General features: G+C 42.2%; 1 protein-coding gene across 4 annotated transcripts; it reads right to left on the reverse strand.

The window, feature by feature from the left end:
* Positions 1-4238: 4238 nt before the first annotated feature.
* PARP2 (poly(ADP-ribose) polymerase 2) lies at positions 4239-18540 on the reverse strand. 4 transcript variants are annotated; one of them, XM_003280886.2, is made up of 16 exons: positions 18435-18540; positions 17039-17194; positions 16661-16731; positions 15257-15307; positions 11899-11995; positions 11400-11475; positions 10167-10269; positions 7894-8056; positions 7197-7335; positions 6331-6394; positions 6115-6249; positions 5711-5838; positions 5455-5554; positions 4995-5093; positions 4623-4747; positions 4239-4505 (listed from the first exon to the last, which is right to left on the reverse strand). In XM_003280886.2, exons 1-16 carry the CDS (start codon positions 18478-18480, stop codon positions 4346-4348), a joined length of 1713 nt encoding a protein of 570 aa, XP_003280934.1. In that variant the 5' UTR covers positions 18481-18540; the 3' UTR covers positions 4239-4345. The 4 variants fall into 4 exon arrangements, with proteins under 4 accessions (XP_003280934.1, XP_003280935.1, XP_030664208.1 ...); XM_003280887.3 differs by having other exon boundaries at positions 17000-17194; positions 18435-18517; XM_030808348.1 differs by lacking the exon at positions 15257-15307 and having other exon boundaries at positions 18435-18517.
* Between the last annotated feature and the right edge of the window lie 593 nt (positions 18541-19133).

Consider the following 19133-nt stretch of genomic DNA (forward strand, 5'->3'; position numbering starts at 1 on the left):
TAGCCTAATGTTTTCAAGGTTCATCCATGCAGTATCAGTACTTCATTCCATTTTATGATGGAATAATATTCCATTGGATGGATATACTTTCTGTTTTTACAGCTTTATTGAGTTATGATTGGCATGCAATAAACCACAGATATTTAAAATACACAATTCGATAAAGCGTGACATATATATATGTATCAATAAAATTATTACCACAGTCAAGATAGTTAACATATCTAACAGGAATAAACCACATTTTGTTTATCCGTTTATCAGTTGATGGACCTTTGGAGTGTTTCTACTTCTTGGCTATTATAAATATTGTTGCTATCAATATGCATGTACAAGTTTTTGTGTGAACATTTCTTTTTCATTCTCTTGGTTATACACCTAGTAGCAGAATTGCTAGGTCCTGATAACTCTTATGTTTAACTACTTGAGGAACTGCCAAGCTTTTCCAAAGCAGCTGTACCACTTTGTATTTGCACTAGCAGTGTGTGAGGATTTTTATTTGTCCACATCTTTGCCGAGATTTGTTAGTCAGTCTCAGGCCTCAGCCTCCCCAGTAGCTGGAATTACAGGCAAATGCCACCACACCTGGCTAATTTTTCATATTTTTGGTAGAGATGGGGTTTCACCATGTTGGCCAGGCTGGTCTCAAACTCCTGACCTCAGATGATCTACCTGCCTCTGGCTCCCAAAGTGCTGGAATTACAGGTGTGAGCCACCACACCTGGCCAAGAGTTTTAAATTTTGACGAAGACCAACTTATTTCTTTTGCTGCTTGTGCATTGGTGTCATATTTAAGAAACTGTTGCTTAATCCAAGGTCACAAAGATTTCTCCTTATGCTCTAAGAGCTTTTTAGTTTTAGCTTACATTTAGGTCTTTGATCCATTTTAATTTTTACATACAGTATGAGACAGTGTTCCTAATTTATTACTTTGCATGTGGATATCTAAGTTGTCCCAGCACCATTTGTTGAAAAGACTATTTTTCCCCCATTGAATGGTCTTGGCACCCTTGTTGAAAACCAATTGACCATATTTGCTTGTGTTTATATCCAGACTCTCAATTCTATCCCATTGATTTCTATGCCTATCCTATGTCATTATCACATTGTCTTGATTACTGTAGCTTTTTCAAGATTGTTTTTGCTATTCACGATCTTTCGCAATTCCTTATGAATTTTTCTTGGCCATTTCTGCAAAAAAAAGGATAATGGAATTTTAATAGGAATTGTATGGAATCTATAGGTTGCTCTGGGAAGTATTACCATTTTAATAATAAATTTTCCAATCTACAAACACTTGTAGATTGAAAACTACAAAACTGTTGAAAGAAATTCAAGACCTAAATAAATAGGTCTCAGCTGGGTATGGTGGCTTAAGTGTGTAATCCCAGCACTTTGGGAGACTGAGGCGGGCCTTGAGGTCAGGAGTTCAAGACCAGCCTGCCAACATGGTGAAACCCCATCTCTACTAAAAATACAAAAATTAGCTGGGTGTGGCGGTGCACACCTGTAATCCCAGCTACTTGGAAGGCTGAGGCCGGAAAATCACTTGAACCTGGGAGGCAGAGTTTGCATTAAGGCAAGACTGCGCCACTGCACTCCAGCCTGGGCAACAGAACAAGACTCTGTCTTAAATAAATAAATAAATAAATAAATAAATAAATAAGGTGGCCTTGAATGTTTTTCAATAGTTTTGTAGTTATCAGTGTACAAGTTTCATGCTTCTTTGGTTAAATCTATTTATAGTGTTTTATTCTTTCTGATGCTATTATAAATGGAATTGTTTTCTTAATTTTTCAGATTATTCTTTACTAGTGTAATACAATTCATAGGCCGGGCATGGTGGCTCACACCTGTAATCCTAGCACTTTGGGAGGCCAAGGTGGGTGGATCACCTCAGGTCAGGAGTTCAAGACCAGCCTGGGCCCAACATGGTGAAACCCTGTCTCTACTAATAATACAAAAATTAGCCAGGCGTGGTGGCACACGCCTGTAATCCCAGCTAGTCGGGAAGCTGAGGCGGGAGGCTGAGGCAGGAGAATCACTTGAACCCGGAGGCAGAGGTTGCAGTGAGCTGAGATCTCACCATTGCACTCCAGCCTAGGCAACAAGAGTAAAATGCCGTCTCCAGAAAAATAAAATAAAAAGAAATACAGGCCGGGCATGGTGGCTCATGCCTGTAATCCCAGCACTTTGGGAGGCCGAGGTGGGAGGATCACAAGGTAAGGAGTTCGAGACCAGCCTGGCTAATATGGTGAAACCCTGTCTTTACTAAGAATACAAAAATTAGGCGGGTGTGGTGGCGGGCACCTGTAGTCCCAGCTCCTCGAGAGGCTGAGGCAGGAGAATCGCTTGAGCCTGGGAGGCAGAGGTTGCAGTGAGCCAAGATTGCGCCACTGCACTCCAGTCTGGGCGACAGAGCAAGACTCCGTCTCAAAAAAAAAAAAAGAAAAAGAAAAAAAAAAGAAATACAATTCATCTTGTATCCTACAATCTTGCTGAACTTATTAGCTCTAAATGGGGATTCTTTAGGGCCTTCCCTATAGATCATGTAATTTGCAAATATAGTTTTATCTCCTTTTTAATCTCGATGCCTTTTTTTTCTTGCTTAAGTACCATGGTTAGAACCTCCAGTACAATGTTGAATGGAAGTGGTGAGCGCAGACATCTTGGCCTTATTCCTGATCTTAGAGGATAAGCTTTCAGTCTTTCACCACTGTAATGTTAGCTGTTTTTCATAGATGTTCTTCATAGGGTGGAGGAAACTCCCTTTCATTCCTACTTTGTTGGATTTTTTTATTATGAAAAAATGTTACATTTTGCCAAATGCTTTTTCTGCACCTGAGATGATCATGTGATTTTTGCCCTACCTCGGTTTTCAATCTTGCATTACTGTGATAAATCTCACTTGATCATTGTATATAGTCCATTTATAATGTTGCTGGATTAGGCTTGGTAGTATTTTGTTGATTTTTGCAATTATATTAAGGGATATTGGTCTACAATTTTACTTTCTTGTGATACCTTCATCTGGTTTTGGTTTCATACTGCTTTGTAGAATTAGTTGCAAAGTATTTTCCTCTCTTCTATTCTTTGGAAAAGTATGCAGTCTACTTCAGTTTTAATAGCAGGTTACTTCAATGAGTAGATACATTTGACTAGTTCCTTATCTATGGATCTTTTTGTGTACACCAATGCCTCAGTGACATCTATGCAAACATATATATCTGTAAGTTTTAGGTCAACAGGGCATGAACATTTTCAAATTTTGATAGATATCTGGTTTCTAAAAAGTTACAGGATAAATTTAAACAAACTTCTCTGTTACTTAAGGAAGTGTGTTGTTTATCTGTGTTGTGTATTTAAATACAATCAGGAAGTCTTTGGATCTGTATTAGTCTGTTTTCGTACTGCTATAAGGAACTGCCTGAGACTGGGTAATTTATAAAGGAAAGAGGTTTGACTCACAGTTCACCATGGCTGAGGAGGCCTCAGGAAATTTACAATCATAGAGGAAGGTGAAGGGGAAGCCCTTCTTCACAGGGTGGCAGGAAGGAGAAGTGCCGAGCGAAGTAGGAAGAGCCCCTTACAAAACCATCAGATCTTGTGAGAACTAACTCACTATAATAAGAACAGCATGGGGGAAACCACCCCCATGATTCAGTTACCTCCACCTGGTCTCTCCCTTAAAACGTGGGGATTCTGGGGATTACAGTTCAAGATGAGATTTGGGTGGGGACACAAAGCCTAACCATATCAGGATCTGACCTGAACTTTAGTACTTCTTAGTTGGAGCAGGGTATGTAAAAACTCATTCCACTTTTTTCCTTTCCTCCTCAAGATGTATTCAGGCTTAGTGACAGTCCTCCAAGGGCTTCCCAAATTTTTGGACACGTGATGAGTCCTAGGATGTTGAGTAGTGGGAGACCTAGGCTGCAGTGGATAAGTTTGAAAAAGGCAAGTGAATACATATGCATGGGAAAGAAAAACACAACTTAGCCTTTGTTGCCTCTACCCTTCCTGTGATAATACTCAACAAATTCCAGTTTGCAGAAAAACTGAATTAAACAGGTAAAAGCATTAGCGCCCCCATTAGTGTCCCTCAATGCACAGATGCCACTAAGAACAGGATACTGAATAACCCTCAGAGCAATGAGTAATTTCTGTCCTGGAAATGGAGATCTACTAATGTCAGAAGAAATAAGTTCTTGGAGAAATAAAGCCAAAGAAGCCAGTGGTAGACTTGTACAGTTTTTATTACATAAAATATCACAAAATTCACAAGTACAACACTGCTTATTTTCTTGCTTGAAGATCAGATCTCTGGCTTATTTAATATCAACATTCACCACAGCTGAAGGAAATTAAACTGAACCTTTAAAAGGTACCGCATACGGACCTGGTTGGGGTTATAGACAATATATTCATTGTAGTTGAGGGTATAACCATCTGGATTCAGAATTCCTGTGTCACTTGCTGGTCCTAATGGCACTGTACTCCCATTCCTGCCAAATGGAAAAAAAGTGTGTCAACATCAGTCTCTGGTTCAGAAGCTGCAATAGAGAACGTAGTCTTATCTGGCCAAAAGGAGTCTTCTAGTCCTCCTGGTTCTGAGTACTTACAGGGTGACGAAGTGGGCAGAACTGGGAGCCATCTTGCCCAGCCCCTTGGTGCTATGTTTACCTTGAAGCAATCCTTCGGCCTTAGGATTGGCCTCTAGTAGTTCATTACACTGACCTAGAGCTACCTGCAAAGCAAAAAATCTTTGAATGCCCATATCCTACTAAGAATTAGATGGCTCCAAAGCCAAACAGAAAATCCCATCAGTACTTTTTTTCCCCTACTCCAGCAGAGGAATCCAATGTACTAGAAATTGTACTTGGTCCTCTCTCAAGCTATCCCAGGTAAACCTCTTGGTTCTGGGGTCAAACTTTTCTCACTGGAAAAAAACTGGAATTAATAAACTAGAGATCACAGACATACTCCTGCCTCACCTCTGATAAGAGCAGCAGTCCTGTATTCTTTAGGCGAGAGGCAAAGCAGTAATTGGCACTCTTGGAAGACATGTCAGCAAAGTAGATTCCTTTCCCAAACTGAAATATATAAATGAATACCAAGGTCAGCTTCTAACCCACTGTGTTAGAGAGAAGGTGCATACCACTGACCCTGTTTTTCTATTCCCTTAAACACAATATAGACCCTTCTCCATTTCCCCTCACAATGCTGTTCTAGAGAGGGTAGAAGCACCTGTGAATTTCTGCCTTCTGAGGGAAAGCTGAGGTATCTTTAGGAATTTAAAGAAAGAGGGACACAGTAAGAGATGACAAGGTTATCAGTGAGCTGGCTTAACTCTTGGGGAGGGGAACCACCTAATCCTAATCTAGGAAAAAAAGCACCGAGAACATTACTGTATCCTTTTCCCCTGTGCTCCTCCCAGAGTTCAATTTCACTCACCATGTAACCTGTGATGGGAGCTTCAGGTGGGGCAATTCGAAGCCCATGGCTCAAGATTCCCACCCAGTTACTCAGCCTGGAACCATGCCATAGAAGCATCCTAAGGAAAAGCCAATTATTATTGTACTCTGTTGTTCTGCACAGATAGGCCATAAGCATAAAAAAGCCAACACCTTCCTCTGACTCCCTCTTATAAGTTCTATAGCTGTACTTTTGGGCAAGGAGTGTCTTTCCAAACCCAAAGCTAGACTCAGACCTGTTATGAAGGTCCTCTCTGAAGGCTTCTTTCTCACCCTCCTTCTCCACTTCAAACAAATCCAGCAAGGTCATGGTATAGTCGCTGTGTGTGGGAGCATGGGTAGATTGTAGGTACTGGGAAATCACCTGTGAAAAATAAGAAAAAAAAGGCCGATGTGGACTCTAAAAGAGACTGAGCTGAACTGAAGAATTTGGGGATTCTGATATAACTTGGCAGACCTTTCTGCTCCCAAACAGTCTTACAAGGCAGCTAGGAAAAGCTTGGCCTTCCCAAATCCCTAGTACATAAAAAGTCTGCCCTAATTGACAATTTGCTCTTGACCAGAAGTAGTTAGAGAACAGTGGGATGGGGGAGGTGGTTAAGAGTGCAAGAGTATGAAAATAAATGATCATTTTTCTTACTTTGAACTCATAACTTTCATGGTCAAGAGGGCGCAAGGCACAATGTAGATTTCTATAGTGTTGGTCCAGTGGGTGTTCTGGGCTTTGTAGCTCTGTTTTCACCAGCTTAATAGCAATTTCAATGTCTCCCAAAGCCTGAGAAGATGAGATATAGAATCAATGTGGGAGGACACTGGTATAAGGGATATAATACTTCTCAACTCATACATATCTCACCTCTAGTAATTGTATTTTTTCTGACAGTTCCTTCTGTGTCCGGATTAGTGGAGGAGTACGGAGTCTAAGAACAGAGATATAACCCATAATGAGCTTTCTGACATGTGGCTAAAAGGTGCATGACTAAAAATAGAAAATGACAGATAGATCCTTTAGAAAGCAGGTATGAGAAACAGGTTTTCCATTTGAGAGAAAGAGATCCGTAAAGAGACCTTAACTTCCAAATATATAAAATATTATTAAATATATACTCGGTATAAGATGAACTATGTGGATTTTGACTTTTGAGACTAGAGTTAAAATTATTTTTTATAAAATCATTTAAAAATAAGTTATATTGATATCAACAGGGAACAGTTGGATACAGTTCTATCTAGAAGCACAGGTAGACCTGTTGACCACTCAGGGTTATTTCTAGGTCATGGGGCTCTATAAAGCAATAAAAGAAATAGCAATCGGATGAAAACCAGAAAACAGAATCAACAAATGTAAAATGTTATTTTGTCTATCTAATATCACTTGAGTTCACAGAAATGGTGTTTGTGTGGCTTTAGTTACCTCAAATAGGAAAATGGGGTGATATGCCTGAAGGTGTTTTACTTGGTGGTTGGATAGCTAGATCCATTCTCTCTTGGGTTGGTAACTTCCACTTTCTCAGAGAACATGGCTGTGGTCAAGCCGGGAGATTGCATCCCATATTTGTAAGCTGATTAAATAGGCTACCTATATATCATTTTGTTTCTGTATCTATTCAAGACGATCATTTTCTTAGGAATAAAAGATTTAAAAGAGTATAGCTGCTGCTGATGGATACAGGGGATATGTATAGGTAGAAGAACAAAGTGAAGTAACAGCACAGGCCTTACCCAAAGTTATGCGGAATCCTGGTGTAGAATTCATTGCATGCTTCCATGAGAGCTCGTCCATGCTGGCCAGCCCGAATACAATCCTCAATCTTCTTAAGAGACTGGTAACCTGCCTTGATTTGTGCCACTGTCAGCTTCCCTAAAGGCCCAGTCAGAGATCAGACTCCAAACTAGGATCCCATCTAGTGAACTGTACTTAACGTCCTTCCCTAAAAAAGACTATCATCTTTCAACTTTTTTTTCTTTTCTTGAGATGGGGTCTCACTCCTGTTGCCCAGGCTGAGTGCTGTGGCACGAACACAGCTAAATGCAGCTCAACCTCCTGGGCTCGGGTGATCCTCCCACCTCAGCTTCCCAAGTAGCTGGATCACAGGCACACACCACCATGCCTGGCTAATTTTTCTATTTTTAGTAGAGACAGGGTCTCACCATGTTGCCCAGGCTGGTTTCAAACTCCTGGGCTCAAGAAATCCACCTGCCTTGGCCCCCCAAAGTGTTGGGATTATAGGCATGACCCACCACACCCAGCCTCAACTTTCAAAATAGTTCCTCCTCCCTCCATACAACCTGTCACCCCAAATTCCATTTTCTTCATTCAGTACTATGAGCAAGCTTTAAATCATAATGATAATAAAACATCCATTAAAGGAACTAGGAATTATGAGGAGAGAATGCAGAAGAAAATGTGAAGTCCTACCAAGTGGGGCTTTCTTGGTATTATACTTCATTTCCATCATCATTTCTTCCATGGCCTGAACATTACAGATCAACTTTATTAACTCTTGTACCCGAAGATCTAGCTGTGACTCTGGCTTCAAGGGAGATTTAAGAGATTCCTCTTTCTTTGTTTCCTCTTCATCCTATAGCAAAAAACAAACAAAACAAAAGAAAATCTAAGAAATCATCTCTAGATTTCTTATAACACCCAGTATTATACAATGTAAATGCTTTGTAAAGTTTTTATATTGCATTGTCTAGGGAATAATGACAAGCAAGGAAAAAAAGGCTGTACAGGTTCAGTACAGAAGCAATTTTTCAAATATTTTTAATTCTCAGTTCACTGAATCCATGGATATAGACAGTTGACCATACTAGTTCTGCCTCCCACATTTTACAACTCAGAATAAGTCTAGAAAAAAAAGGCTTTCCTCATGACGTCAGTGTGTAAAGATAGCTATTATGTCTCAGATCTTCCCATCTTAAAAAAGACTAAAACTTCTCCATTTTTTTGGATATGTGACTGTTTCAGGACAGTTTCAGCATACTGGTATACCTCAGTTTATCTAAATTAAATTTTTTATGGTGGTATATATCCAGAAGTGAAAACAAATTTAAATGTAATTGTTTAATCAGTTTGATTTTTTATCACTCCTCTCTTGGTCCATAACAATAAACTTCTTGGGCCAGGCACGGTGGCTCATGCCTGTAATCCCAGCACTTTGGGAGGCCAAGACGGGCGGATCATGAGGTCAGGAGATTGGGACCATCCTGACTAACATGATGAAACTCCGTCTCTACTAAAAATACAAAAAAAAAATTAGCCGGGCGTGGTGACAGGCGCCTGTAGTCCCAGCTACTCGGGAGGCTGAGGCAGGAGGATGGTGTGAACCTGGAGGCGGAGCCTGCAGTGAGCCGAGATCATGCCACTGCACTCCAGCCTGGGCGACAAAGCGAGACTCCGTCTCAAGAAAAAAAAAACAAAAACAAAAAAATGAAAACAACAATAAACTTCTGGAAATAGGGCCTAAGATTTTATAAGAACCTTAGTAGGCCGGGCGTGGTGGCTCACGCCTGTAATCCCAGCACTTTGGGAAGCTGAGGCAGGTAGATCACCCAAGGTCATGAGTTCAAGACCAGACTGGCCAACATGGTGAAACCCTGTCTCTACTAAAAATACAAAAAAAATTAGCTGGGCATAGTGGCGGGCACCTGTAATCCCAGCTACCTGAGAGGCTGAGGCAGGAGAATCGCTTGAACCCGGGAGCTGGAGGTTGCAGGGAGCTGGAGGTTGCAGTGAGCTGAGACTGAGCCATTGCACTCCAACCTGGGCAACAAGAATGAAACTCCATCTCAAAAAAAAAAAAAACAAAACAAAACACCTTAGTAAATAACAGAGCCGCGACTAGAAAGGCATATTCTGTCCTCATTCTTACTGTCCCTTCGGGATTACAAAGATCAGTGAGAGCACCCCTGAGGTGAGAAGTAGAAAGGACTCAAGATATCCTGGCCTGTCCCAGTCTAGGAATGATCTAAGCTATTCTGCTTTACCCTGAGTAAGAAGAAACAGGAGTAGGTGTGGTGCCTCATGCCTGTAATCTCAAGACTTTGGGAGGCCAAGACAAGAGGACTGCTTGAGCCCAGGAATTCGAGACCAGCCTGGGCAACATAGTGAAACCTCGTCTTTACAAAAAAAAAAAAAAAAAAAATCAGCTGGGCACAGTGGCACATGCCTGTAGTTCCTGATACTGAGGAGGCTGAGGTGGGAGGATCACTTGAGCCTAGGGATCTTGAGGCTGCAGTGAGCCATGATTGTGCCACCCAGCCTGGGCAACAGAGCACAATTTTGCCTCTAACAAATAAAATGAAAAAAGAGGCCGGGCACGGTGGCTCACGCTTGTAATCCCAGCACTGTGGGAGGCCGAGGCGGGCGGATCACGAGGTCAGGAGATCGAGACCACGGTGAAACCCCATCTCTACTAAAAAAATACAAAAAAAATTAGCCGGGCGTGGTGGCGGGCGCCTGTGGTCCCAGCTACTCGGAGAGGCTGAGGCAGGAGAATGGCGTGAACCCCGGGGGACAGAGCCTGCAGTGAGCCAAGATCGCGCCACTGCACTCCAGCCTGGGTGAAAGAGCGAGACTCCTTCTCAAAAAAAAAAAAACAAAACAAAAACAACAACAACAAAAAAAAATAAATAAAAAATAAAGAAAAAAGAAGATGGGTTTCTTTCAAAAAGTATAGTGAGAGTTACCTGAGTATTGGTGGCATAGTCCATCTGTAGCATATCATATTTTCCAGGCACCTTCTCAAACTTTTCTCGATCTTCCCAATTGTTTTTCGTTTTGTCAAGGAATCTGTAGAGTCCAAGGTGTAAGAAAACCTTACAAATAAAGGTCTACTATGAAGATGGACTTACAACTGTTTCCTTAGACAGAAAATCTCCAAAGAATTTATTTTCCAGCACTGAGCTCCTTTACACATCAACTTTCCATAAATCAAAATTAGTCTAATTCTAAATGAGGACACTAAATGGACAAAAAAGCTCTGGAGACAAATGGAATTTAAAAAATGGGAAAAGCAATGCTTGTCCTTCCCAAACACCACAAAAGCCATTGAGATTTCAAACAAAAGATACCTATCTAATCCCTTTCCTTGAAAGAAACATGTTCCCCAATTCTCCAGAAAGTTCTTCATCTATATCATAAAGTTTTAAAAACTCTAACTGAATATTCTCTTTTTTTCTTTTTTTTTGGGAGAGTCAGGGGTCTCGCTTTGTTGCCCAGGCTGGTCTCAAACTCCTAGCTTCAAGCAATCCTCCCGCCTCAGCCTCCCAAAGTGCTGGGATTACAGGTGTGAGCCACCGTGCTCGGCCCCTAGTTGAATATTATCTACCCCAGGATAGTCTCCACTTATCCCAAATTTCCTAAATTTGTCGGTCATGTGTTAAATATATTAGATTCTTCTGTTTTTAGTGACCTTCAAGGTATTAGTTTGATTTAATCACTAAGGATGCAGTTTGGTGTTTCAACAACAGAATGTCAGGGTGAAAAGACATTAACATTTAGGCCAAATCACACCTATAAAACGAAAAGTTTTTTATAAGCCGCACACTTATAAAATTCTTAGAGAAGGCAGGGCACGGTGGCTCACGCCTGTAATTCCGCACTTTGGGAGGCTGAGGCGGGCGGATCACCTGAGGTCAGGAGTTCGAGACCAGCCTGGCCAACATGGCGAAACCCCATCTCTATTAAAAATACAAAAATTAGCTGGGCGTGGTGGTGGGCGTCTGTAATCCCAGCTACTCAGGAGGCTGAGGCAGGAGAATCGCTTAAACCCAGGAGGTGGAGGTTGCAGTGAGCTGAGATCGTGCCATTGCACTCCAGCCTAGGCAACAAGAGTGAAACTGTCTAAAAAAAAATTCTTAGAGAAGATACATCTAAGAAGAGGAGGGTGTATTTTTTTATAGTCACTTTTCAGCACTCACTTCTTCTGAAAGATTTCCTTGGCCTTGTTGAGATTGCCTGAACAAGCCACCAGGCTGTGCTGTCCCATTTTCCCAACTGCAAAGTAAATGCCACACGTAAGATAGTTCCCTAATAGTAACAGGCCAGCTCTCCAAGATCTCTCTGCTTAACATCTGACAAACAGGCAGGAAAGGGAGAAGGGAAAGGTGAAAGGATTTAGGGAACTAATCATGTTAATACAAGTTACCTGCTAACTGCCATAGTCTATGAGCACTACTAGCAGTTCAACTATAGAAGAGTTTTCAGCCTCAATGGGCTGCTCTTAGTTTTTCCAGTGGGAACTCTAAGGAGGATGCCTGCCATTCCCCAATTTCAAGATGCTCAACTTGATTCCTAAGCCTCTCCCAGACTTCAGGCCTCTACTGACCCAATTTAAACCCAGAGAATCCTTTGGCCACCCTCTAAGCTGCTTCTGACTTTCTGAATGCCAACTCATAAAATCTCAATAAAAATCATTACCTCGGCCCCATCTCATCCAAACACTGAAGTTCCTCTGGGCATCATCTTCTAATAGCTGAATTAGATAGTACTTGTTGTTGTTGAACTGGAGATTGGTCTACGTTGAGTGAAAACAAAAACAAAAAACAAAAAAAAGGAGTTTTGCAAATGGGAATCACATAAACCAATGACTTATCCTTCGTCACAGGTGCCAGTGATTTCCATAAGGAAAAGCATAGTATCAGGCAAGAAAATTAGACTCTTGGAAGATTAAAGACATAAAGAAGAAATAGGGCTTATACATTAAACTTTGGATTCTTAGGAATTAAAGTGGGAGTCTAGAAGCTTCCTAAAACCCTCTATCCAACCTCAAATATCCTACATTGAATGGCTCCTCCAGTTTTTTCCTGCCTCAGCTCCCTATTTAGATATTTTCTAAGCTATATGTGTTTTCCAGGTCCCAATCCACTCCCAATAATTATTTCCCAAATGAAAACAATTTTGATGCTCCAAAGGTCTAAAACTGTTATGCTCAACTGTTAAATGACTTACTCCTTGACAGTTCTACTCACAGCTTTTGTTTGTCAGCTGCAGAAATTTGACAATGAGCTGAGAGCAGGGCAATAATGGGAGGGGACAAGGGATACGCAAAACCACTGCCACATCTGTCCCATACCTAACCTGACCTGACTTGGAGATACTGAGAGAGAATATGGCCAGTATCTAAAAAGAGGTATCTGTAAGTAAATCACTCAGAGTGAAGAGAGAGAGAAGTCCATGATAAGGCATAGCAGCTGATGTTGTATGGCCAAGCCCTGGATATGGAGGCATTCTTCTTTGTTAAGCATGCTGCCCCTTCCTACCTCTATCTCCTGCTTGCTCACATTCTAAAGCCATTGTACGACCTTAGCCCACTGGTGAAAAAAAAAGGTCATTAGATGTTAGAACAAAAAGGAGCCTGAGATTTTTTTTTTTTTGAGACGGAGTCTTGCTCTGTCACCCAGGCTGGAGTGCAGTGGTGCAATCTCCGCTCACTGCCACCTGTGTCCCAGGTTCAAGCAATTTCTTGTGCCTCAGCCTCCCTAGTAGCTGGGATTACAGGCACACGCCACCACACCAGACTAATTTTTTTTGTATTTTTAGTAGAGATGGAGTTTCAACATATTGGCAAGGCTGGTCTTGAACTCCTAACTCAAGTGATCTGCCCACCTTGGCCTCCCAAAGTGCTGGGATTACAGGCATGAGCCACCACGCCCAGCTTGATATTTTCTTTTCCTTTAAAAAATTTTTTTGTAAATGTTTTTATGATTTTTGTTTGTTTGTTTGTTTTTGAAATAGGGTCTCCCTCTGTCACCCAGGCTGGAGTGCAATGGCTCAATCACACCTCACTGTAGCCTCAACCTCCCAGGCTCAAGCAATCCTCCCACTTCAGCCTCCAAAGTAGCTGGCCCATGCCCAGGTGTTTTTGTATTTTTTTGTAGAGACAAGGTTTCACCATGTTGCCCAGGCTGATCTTGAACTCCTGACCTGAAGTGATTCTCCAGCCTTGGCCTCTGAAAGTGCTAGGATGACAGGCATGAGCCACCACACCTGGCTGCCTTAAGGTATTTTCCTTCTTTTTTTTTGAGAAGGAGTTTTGCTTTTGTTGCCCAGGGCTGGAATGTAATGGTGCGATCTCAGCTCACCGCAACCTCCGTCTCCCGGGTTCAAGCAATTCTCGTGCCTCAGCCTCCCGAGTAGCTGGGATTACAGGCATGTGCCACCACACCCGGCTAATTTTTTATTTTTAGTAGAGATGGGATTTCTCTACATTGCTCAGGCTGGTCTTGAACTCCCGACCTCAGGTGATCTGCCCATCTCAGCCTCCCAAAGTGCTGGGATTACAGGTGTGAGCCACTGCACCCAGCCAACCTTAAGGTGTTTTCTATTTGCTTGTGGTATTTTAAGTAGAAGAAATAGTAACAAATAAATACTAATTGGTTATAATATATATAATATATTTTTGTAATATATATAATATATAATATATTTTTGTAATATATATAATATATAATATATAATTTGTTGGATCAATAAATTCAAATATGAAGTCATATCCAGGAAATATATTAATGAGGCAAATGTATTATCTACTCAAAACCACAAACAAGAGAAAAAGGTTGATTAAAAAGAAAGCTGGGCTTGGGGAGGCTGAGGTTGGAGGATCACACGAGGCCACAAGTTCAAGGCCAACCTGAGCAACATAGCAAGACTGTCTCCAAAAAAAAAAAAAACCCAAAATTTTTTAAAAAAGAAAAATTAATAAATTAATAAATTTAACTATAGAAAAAATTTAAAACTTCAATATTGGCAAAGTGTACTATAAGGAAAACCAAAAGGTAAATGACAAATCTGGAAAACATATAAGCAGTTTATGTTACAGACAAAAGGCTCTTCTCCATATTATATAAAGTTCCTTGAAACCAGTAAGAAAAGGACCAATAACTTTTTAGAAAATGTGCAAAACAGCTTGTCCCAGTGGCTCATCCCTGTAATCCCAGTGCCTCATGAGGACAAGGCAGGAGGATCATTTGAGGCCAAGAATTCAAGACCACCTATCCAACATAGCGAGATTCTTATCTTCATAAAAAATTTAAAAATTAGTCAGGCTTCGTGGCATGCGCCTGAAGTCCGAGCTACTCAGGAAGCTTAGGTGGGAGGATTGCTGGAGCCCAGAAGTTCAAGGTTGCAGTGGGCTATGACTGTACCAACTGCACTCCAGCCTGGGTGACAGAACAAGATCCTGTCTCTTTTAAAAAAAAAAAAAAAAGTGCAAAAGGATATGAACAGAGAGTTAACAGTTTCAATAAATGATACGAAATTTGCAAAAAAAATCTTGTCACAGAGGACTCTGCTATCTGATGTGTGCTAGGGCTGAGTACTCAGGTGTTTAACCACTAATGGCTAATATTAATATAAAGGACTTGCCGGGAGCAGGGGCTCACGCCTATAATCCCAGCACTTTGGGAGGCTGAGGTGGGTGGATCACTTGAGGTCACGAGTTCAAGACCAGACCCTGGTCAACGTGGCGAAACCTTGTCTCTACTAAAAATACAAAAAATTAGCTGGGTGTGGTGGTGCACACCTGTAACCCCAGCTACTCATGAGGCTGAGGCAGGAGAATTGCTTGAACCCTAGAAGCAGAGGTTGCGGTGAGCCGAGATTGCGCCATTTTACTCCAGCCTGGGAGATGAAGTGAGACTCCATCTCAAAAAGAAAAAACAAAATTTAAAAAAAAAAAAAAAGGGACTTTAAAGATCTGAGCACTGGGATGCTATCATCAATAATTATCAAGAAGATGGTCTCATAATATAATGGTTCCACCTCTTCTGCCTCTTACCTGATTTAGCATGACATCATAGACATCATTTCCTTCACAATACACATGAGCCTAGAAAGAAAGAGAGAGAAAAAATCAACATTAGTATAGGTTCAGCCCTGAGATCCTAAATGAGGCTTTAAATTTTCTTATGGCTCAAGCTGTCATTCTACAGCAACATCAACATTCATCTCCCAAGGAAAGAATTGCAAACCTATGTTCTACCAGTAACCTGGGTGTAACCTTACTATAAATGAAAACATGCCTCCTTTTTTTTTTTAACTATACAAAAGATTCTGAGTTAGGCTGCACATGGTGGCTCACGCCTGCAATCCCAGCATTTCGGGAGGCTGAGGTGGGCAGATCACTTGAGGTCAGGCGTTCGAGACCAGCTTGGCCAACACGGTGAAGCCCCGTCTCTACTAAAAATATAAAAATTAGCCCAGGCTGGGCGTGGTGGTGGGCACCTGTAATCACAGCTACTTGGGAGGCTAAGGCAAGAGAATTACTTGAACCCAGGAAGTGGAGGATGCAGTGAGCTGAGATCACACCACTGCACTCCAGCCTGGGTGACTGAGACTCCATCTCAAAAAAAAAAAAAAGATTCTAACTGAGTTAAGGAAAACTTACTCCAGAGGTAGCCTCCTTTTTTCCCCATTCATCAGTAACTCATGCCATTCCAGGGTACAGTTTCTCATTAGAACAAGAAAACAGTTTTCCCTTAACAAGGATACCATTTTCTGGTTTAAAAAGAGAATGAGGTGTAGAAGGCTGATGGCAACCACAAAAGGTATGCATGTGATATAGTTTGTATATTTGTCTCCTCCCAAATCTCACGCTGAATTGTAATCCTCAGTACTGGATGTGGGGCCTGGTGGGAAGTGATTCAGTCATGGAAGTGGATTTCTCATGAATGGTTTAGCACCACTGTCTTGCTGCTGTCCTCTTGATAGTGAGTGAATTCACACAAGATTTGGTAGTTTAAAAGCATGTGACACCTCCCCCATTCTCTCTTTCTCTCTCTGTGACATCTTCTCCAATCTCTCTCTCTCCCCTGCTTTTGCCATGTGAAGTGCCTATTCCTGCTTCACCTTCTGCCATGAATAAAAGCTTCCTAAGGCCTCCTGAGGAGCAGATACTGCTATGCTTCCTGTACAGCCTCTAGGAACCTCTTTTCTTATAAAGTACCTAGTCTCAGGTATTTCTTTATAGCAATGCAAGAATGGTCTAACAAACCATGTTAAAAAATACCCTGATTATTAACCCCAAGCCCTATCTCTTGCCATTAGAGAAAACTAATCACTCATCATATTTTGGAGAGGGTTCCTAAAATGAATACTAACAGCATCCCAGACAGGAGTCCTTATAACAAAGGATGCTCTCTGAGACATCCATGGACTGAAGATCGGTTCCAGAGTCTCTTACCTTCCCCACCTTGGCTGTACACTCTGGGTCCACAGGAGCTTTGCCCTTTAACAGCAAGGCCTTCACAGATTCTGAGGAAAGACAGATAGGTACTACTTTATGGGAATCAAAAACAGCTGTTGTGGTTAAACAGAAACTTGTCAGGATTAACTCTGCCTGCCCAACCAATCCTGGTCTTTCCTTAGACCCCAATCCATCTCAAATACATGAAAATGAAGATTCAAGGCAGTAGATTAGTGCTGTGGTATGCCCAAAGGATAGAGAAATTAATTATATCCTGAAAGAAAGAAGAAATAAGAGTTGAAATAACAAGATATCATCCCCCAGATCCACTCCTACCAGAGACCCTTTTGCTGGCCCATGACCTTCCTGGCATACCATCTTGCTTGTCTTCTGTCCTGTCCTTATTAGCTTTTCCTCCAGCCACAAACATCTTTTTCGACTCCTGTCTCTGGCATCTGCGAGTTTTCTTGGCAGGGGAAGAGTCTTCTGGAGCCGTGTTGCCATTATTAACTCTTTTGCTTTCATTTAATGCTACAGAATTTGGAAATTAGGAAAGAATGAGTACACCTGAATACGTGCAGATTTTAAAGATTGAAAAAAATCTTTTAAAGAAATGGTTTAAGATAATTTTCTTTTTTTTTTTTTTGAGGTGGAGTCTCACTCTCTCGCCCAGGCTGGAGTGCAGTGGTGCGATCTTGGCTCACTGCAACCTCCGCCTCCTGGGTTCAAGTGATTCTCGTGCCTCAGCCTCCCGAGTAGCTGGGATTACAGGCGTGTACTGCCATGCCCAGCTAATTTTTGTATTTTTAGTACAGACAGGGTTTCACCATGTTGGCCAGGCTGGTCTCGAACTCGTGACCTCAAGTGATCTGCCTTCCTCGGCCTCCCAAAGTGCGAGATTACAGGCGTGAGCCACCGCACCCCGCCGGTTTCAGATAATTTTCTAAGTTTACAGAGGCAATAACAACTGTCACCACACTACTCTTGTGTAACATTCTGTGTAATTCTTCCTAAATTGCTATTCTAGCCAAATGAAATAAAACAAAATAAAAGGGAGCCCCAGGAGTCTTGTAAGCTTATGGACTGAGGCCTGCTTATCTGTTTTACTTGTGGCCCAATGTCCCCCAAATACCCACCTCATACATGAGGCGGTATGGGATAAAGGTTAGTAAAGTGCTCAAGAGTCTGTGCCTAATTTAGAGCCTAGCTCTGCTGCTTTTCTCTGTGGAAACGTGAAGTATTTGATCTCTTCCTACTTCACTTGCTCCAATATTAGAATATTGTACAATACTGTACTTCTAGAGAAGTACAATAGTACCTAATTTATAGGGTGGACCTATGCATTTAAGAACATTATACACATAATACCGTATCTCAATAGGTCTAAGACTCGCATTTTACTCTCTGGAACTGGGATGCATCTTACAATGGATGACATAAGCAGTCAATCACAGTTCACCATTTTCAGTGCTTATCCTTTGTTGTGTATAAAATAATGGTGTGCCTTACAATTACTTTTTGTAAATTGGATGACATTAGGTATTAACAACAGTACTGGCACATTAGCTGTTACAGCTCCGCAAGGCTTTATGCACAATTATGTAATCCCCAAAGCTCTGAAAACCGAAATTTACAAAATTTAGCACCCCAACTGGTTTGGTAGCCAAGTGCAGGTTACAGTGCTGGAAGGGGAAGGGGGTCACAGTAGGTGGTATCGTTCCTTTCTGACTCCCCGCCCCCGCATGCCGTCCCATGATATTGAGCTCCGAACCTCTCGCCCTGCCGCCGCCGGTGCTCCGTCGCCGCCGAGCCGCCATGGAATTCGAACGCTGACGTCATCAACCCGCTCCAAGGAATCGCGGGCCGAGTGTCACTAGGCGGGAACACCCAGCGCGCGTGCGCCCTGGCAGGAAGATGGCTGTGAGGGACAGGGGAGTGGCGCCCTGCAATATTTGCATGTCGCTATGTCTTCTGGGAAGTCACCATAAACGAGAAATGTCTTTGGGTTTGGGAATCTTATAAGGTCTAAAAAAAACTACTTTTCCCCATAGGGCGGAGGGAAGCTCATCAGTGGGGCCACGAGCTGAGTGCGTCCTGTCACTCCACTCCCATGTCCCTTGGGAAGGTCTGAGACTAGGGCCAGAGGCGGCCCTAACAGGGCTCTCCCTGAGCTTCGGGGAGGTGAGTTCCCAGAGAATGGGGCTCCGCGCGAGGTCAGACTGGGCAGGAGATGCCGTGGACCCCGCCCTTCGGGGAGGGGCCCGGCGGATGCCTCCTTTGCCGGAGCTTGGAACAGACTCACGGCCAGCGAAGTGAGTTCAATGGCTGAGGTGAGGTACTCCCCAGGGGACCTCATAACCCAATTCAGACTACTCTCCCCCGCCCTTTTTTTGGAAAAAAAAAAAAAAAAAAAGGAAATCGGGCCGGGCGCGGTGGCTCACGCCTATAATCCCAGCACTTTGGGAGGCCG

Source organism: Nomascus leucogenys, unplaced genomic scaffold, assembly GCF_006542625.1.
Source record: "Nomascus leucogenys isolate Asia unplaced genomic scaffold, Asia_NLE_v1 Super-Scaffold_361, whole genome shotgun sequence".
Classification (NCBI taxonomy): Eukaryota; Metazoa; Chordata; class Mammalia; order Primates; family Hylobatidae; genus Nomascus; species Nomascus leucogenys.

Excerpts from the sequence above, each read along its gene's own strand:
- PARP2 (XM_003280887.3), bottom strand. The coding sequence starts at position 18,480 with ATGGCGGCTCGGCGGCGACGGAGCACCGGCGGCGGCAGGGCGAGAG. Across the intron at positions 11,996-15,256 it reads ATGATGTCATGCTAAATCAG|ACCAATCTCCAGTTCAACAA; the intron begins GTAAGAGGCAGA and ends CACTCAACGTAG. Across the intron at positions 4,506-4,622 it reads TCTGCCCACTTCGTCACCCT|GAATGGGAGTACAGTGCCAT; the intron begins GTAAGTACTCAG and ends TCCATTTGGCAG.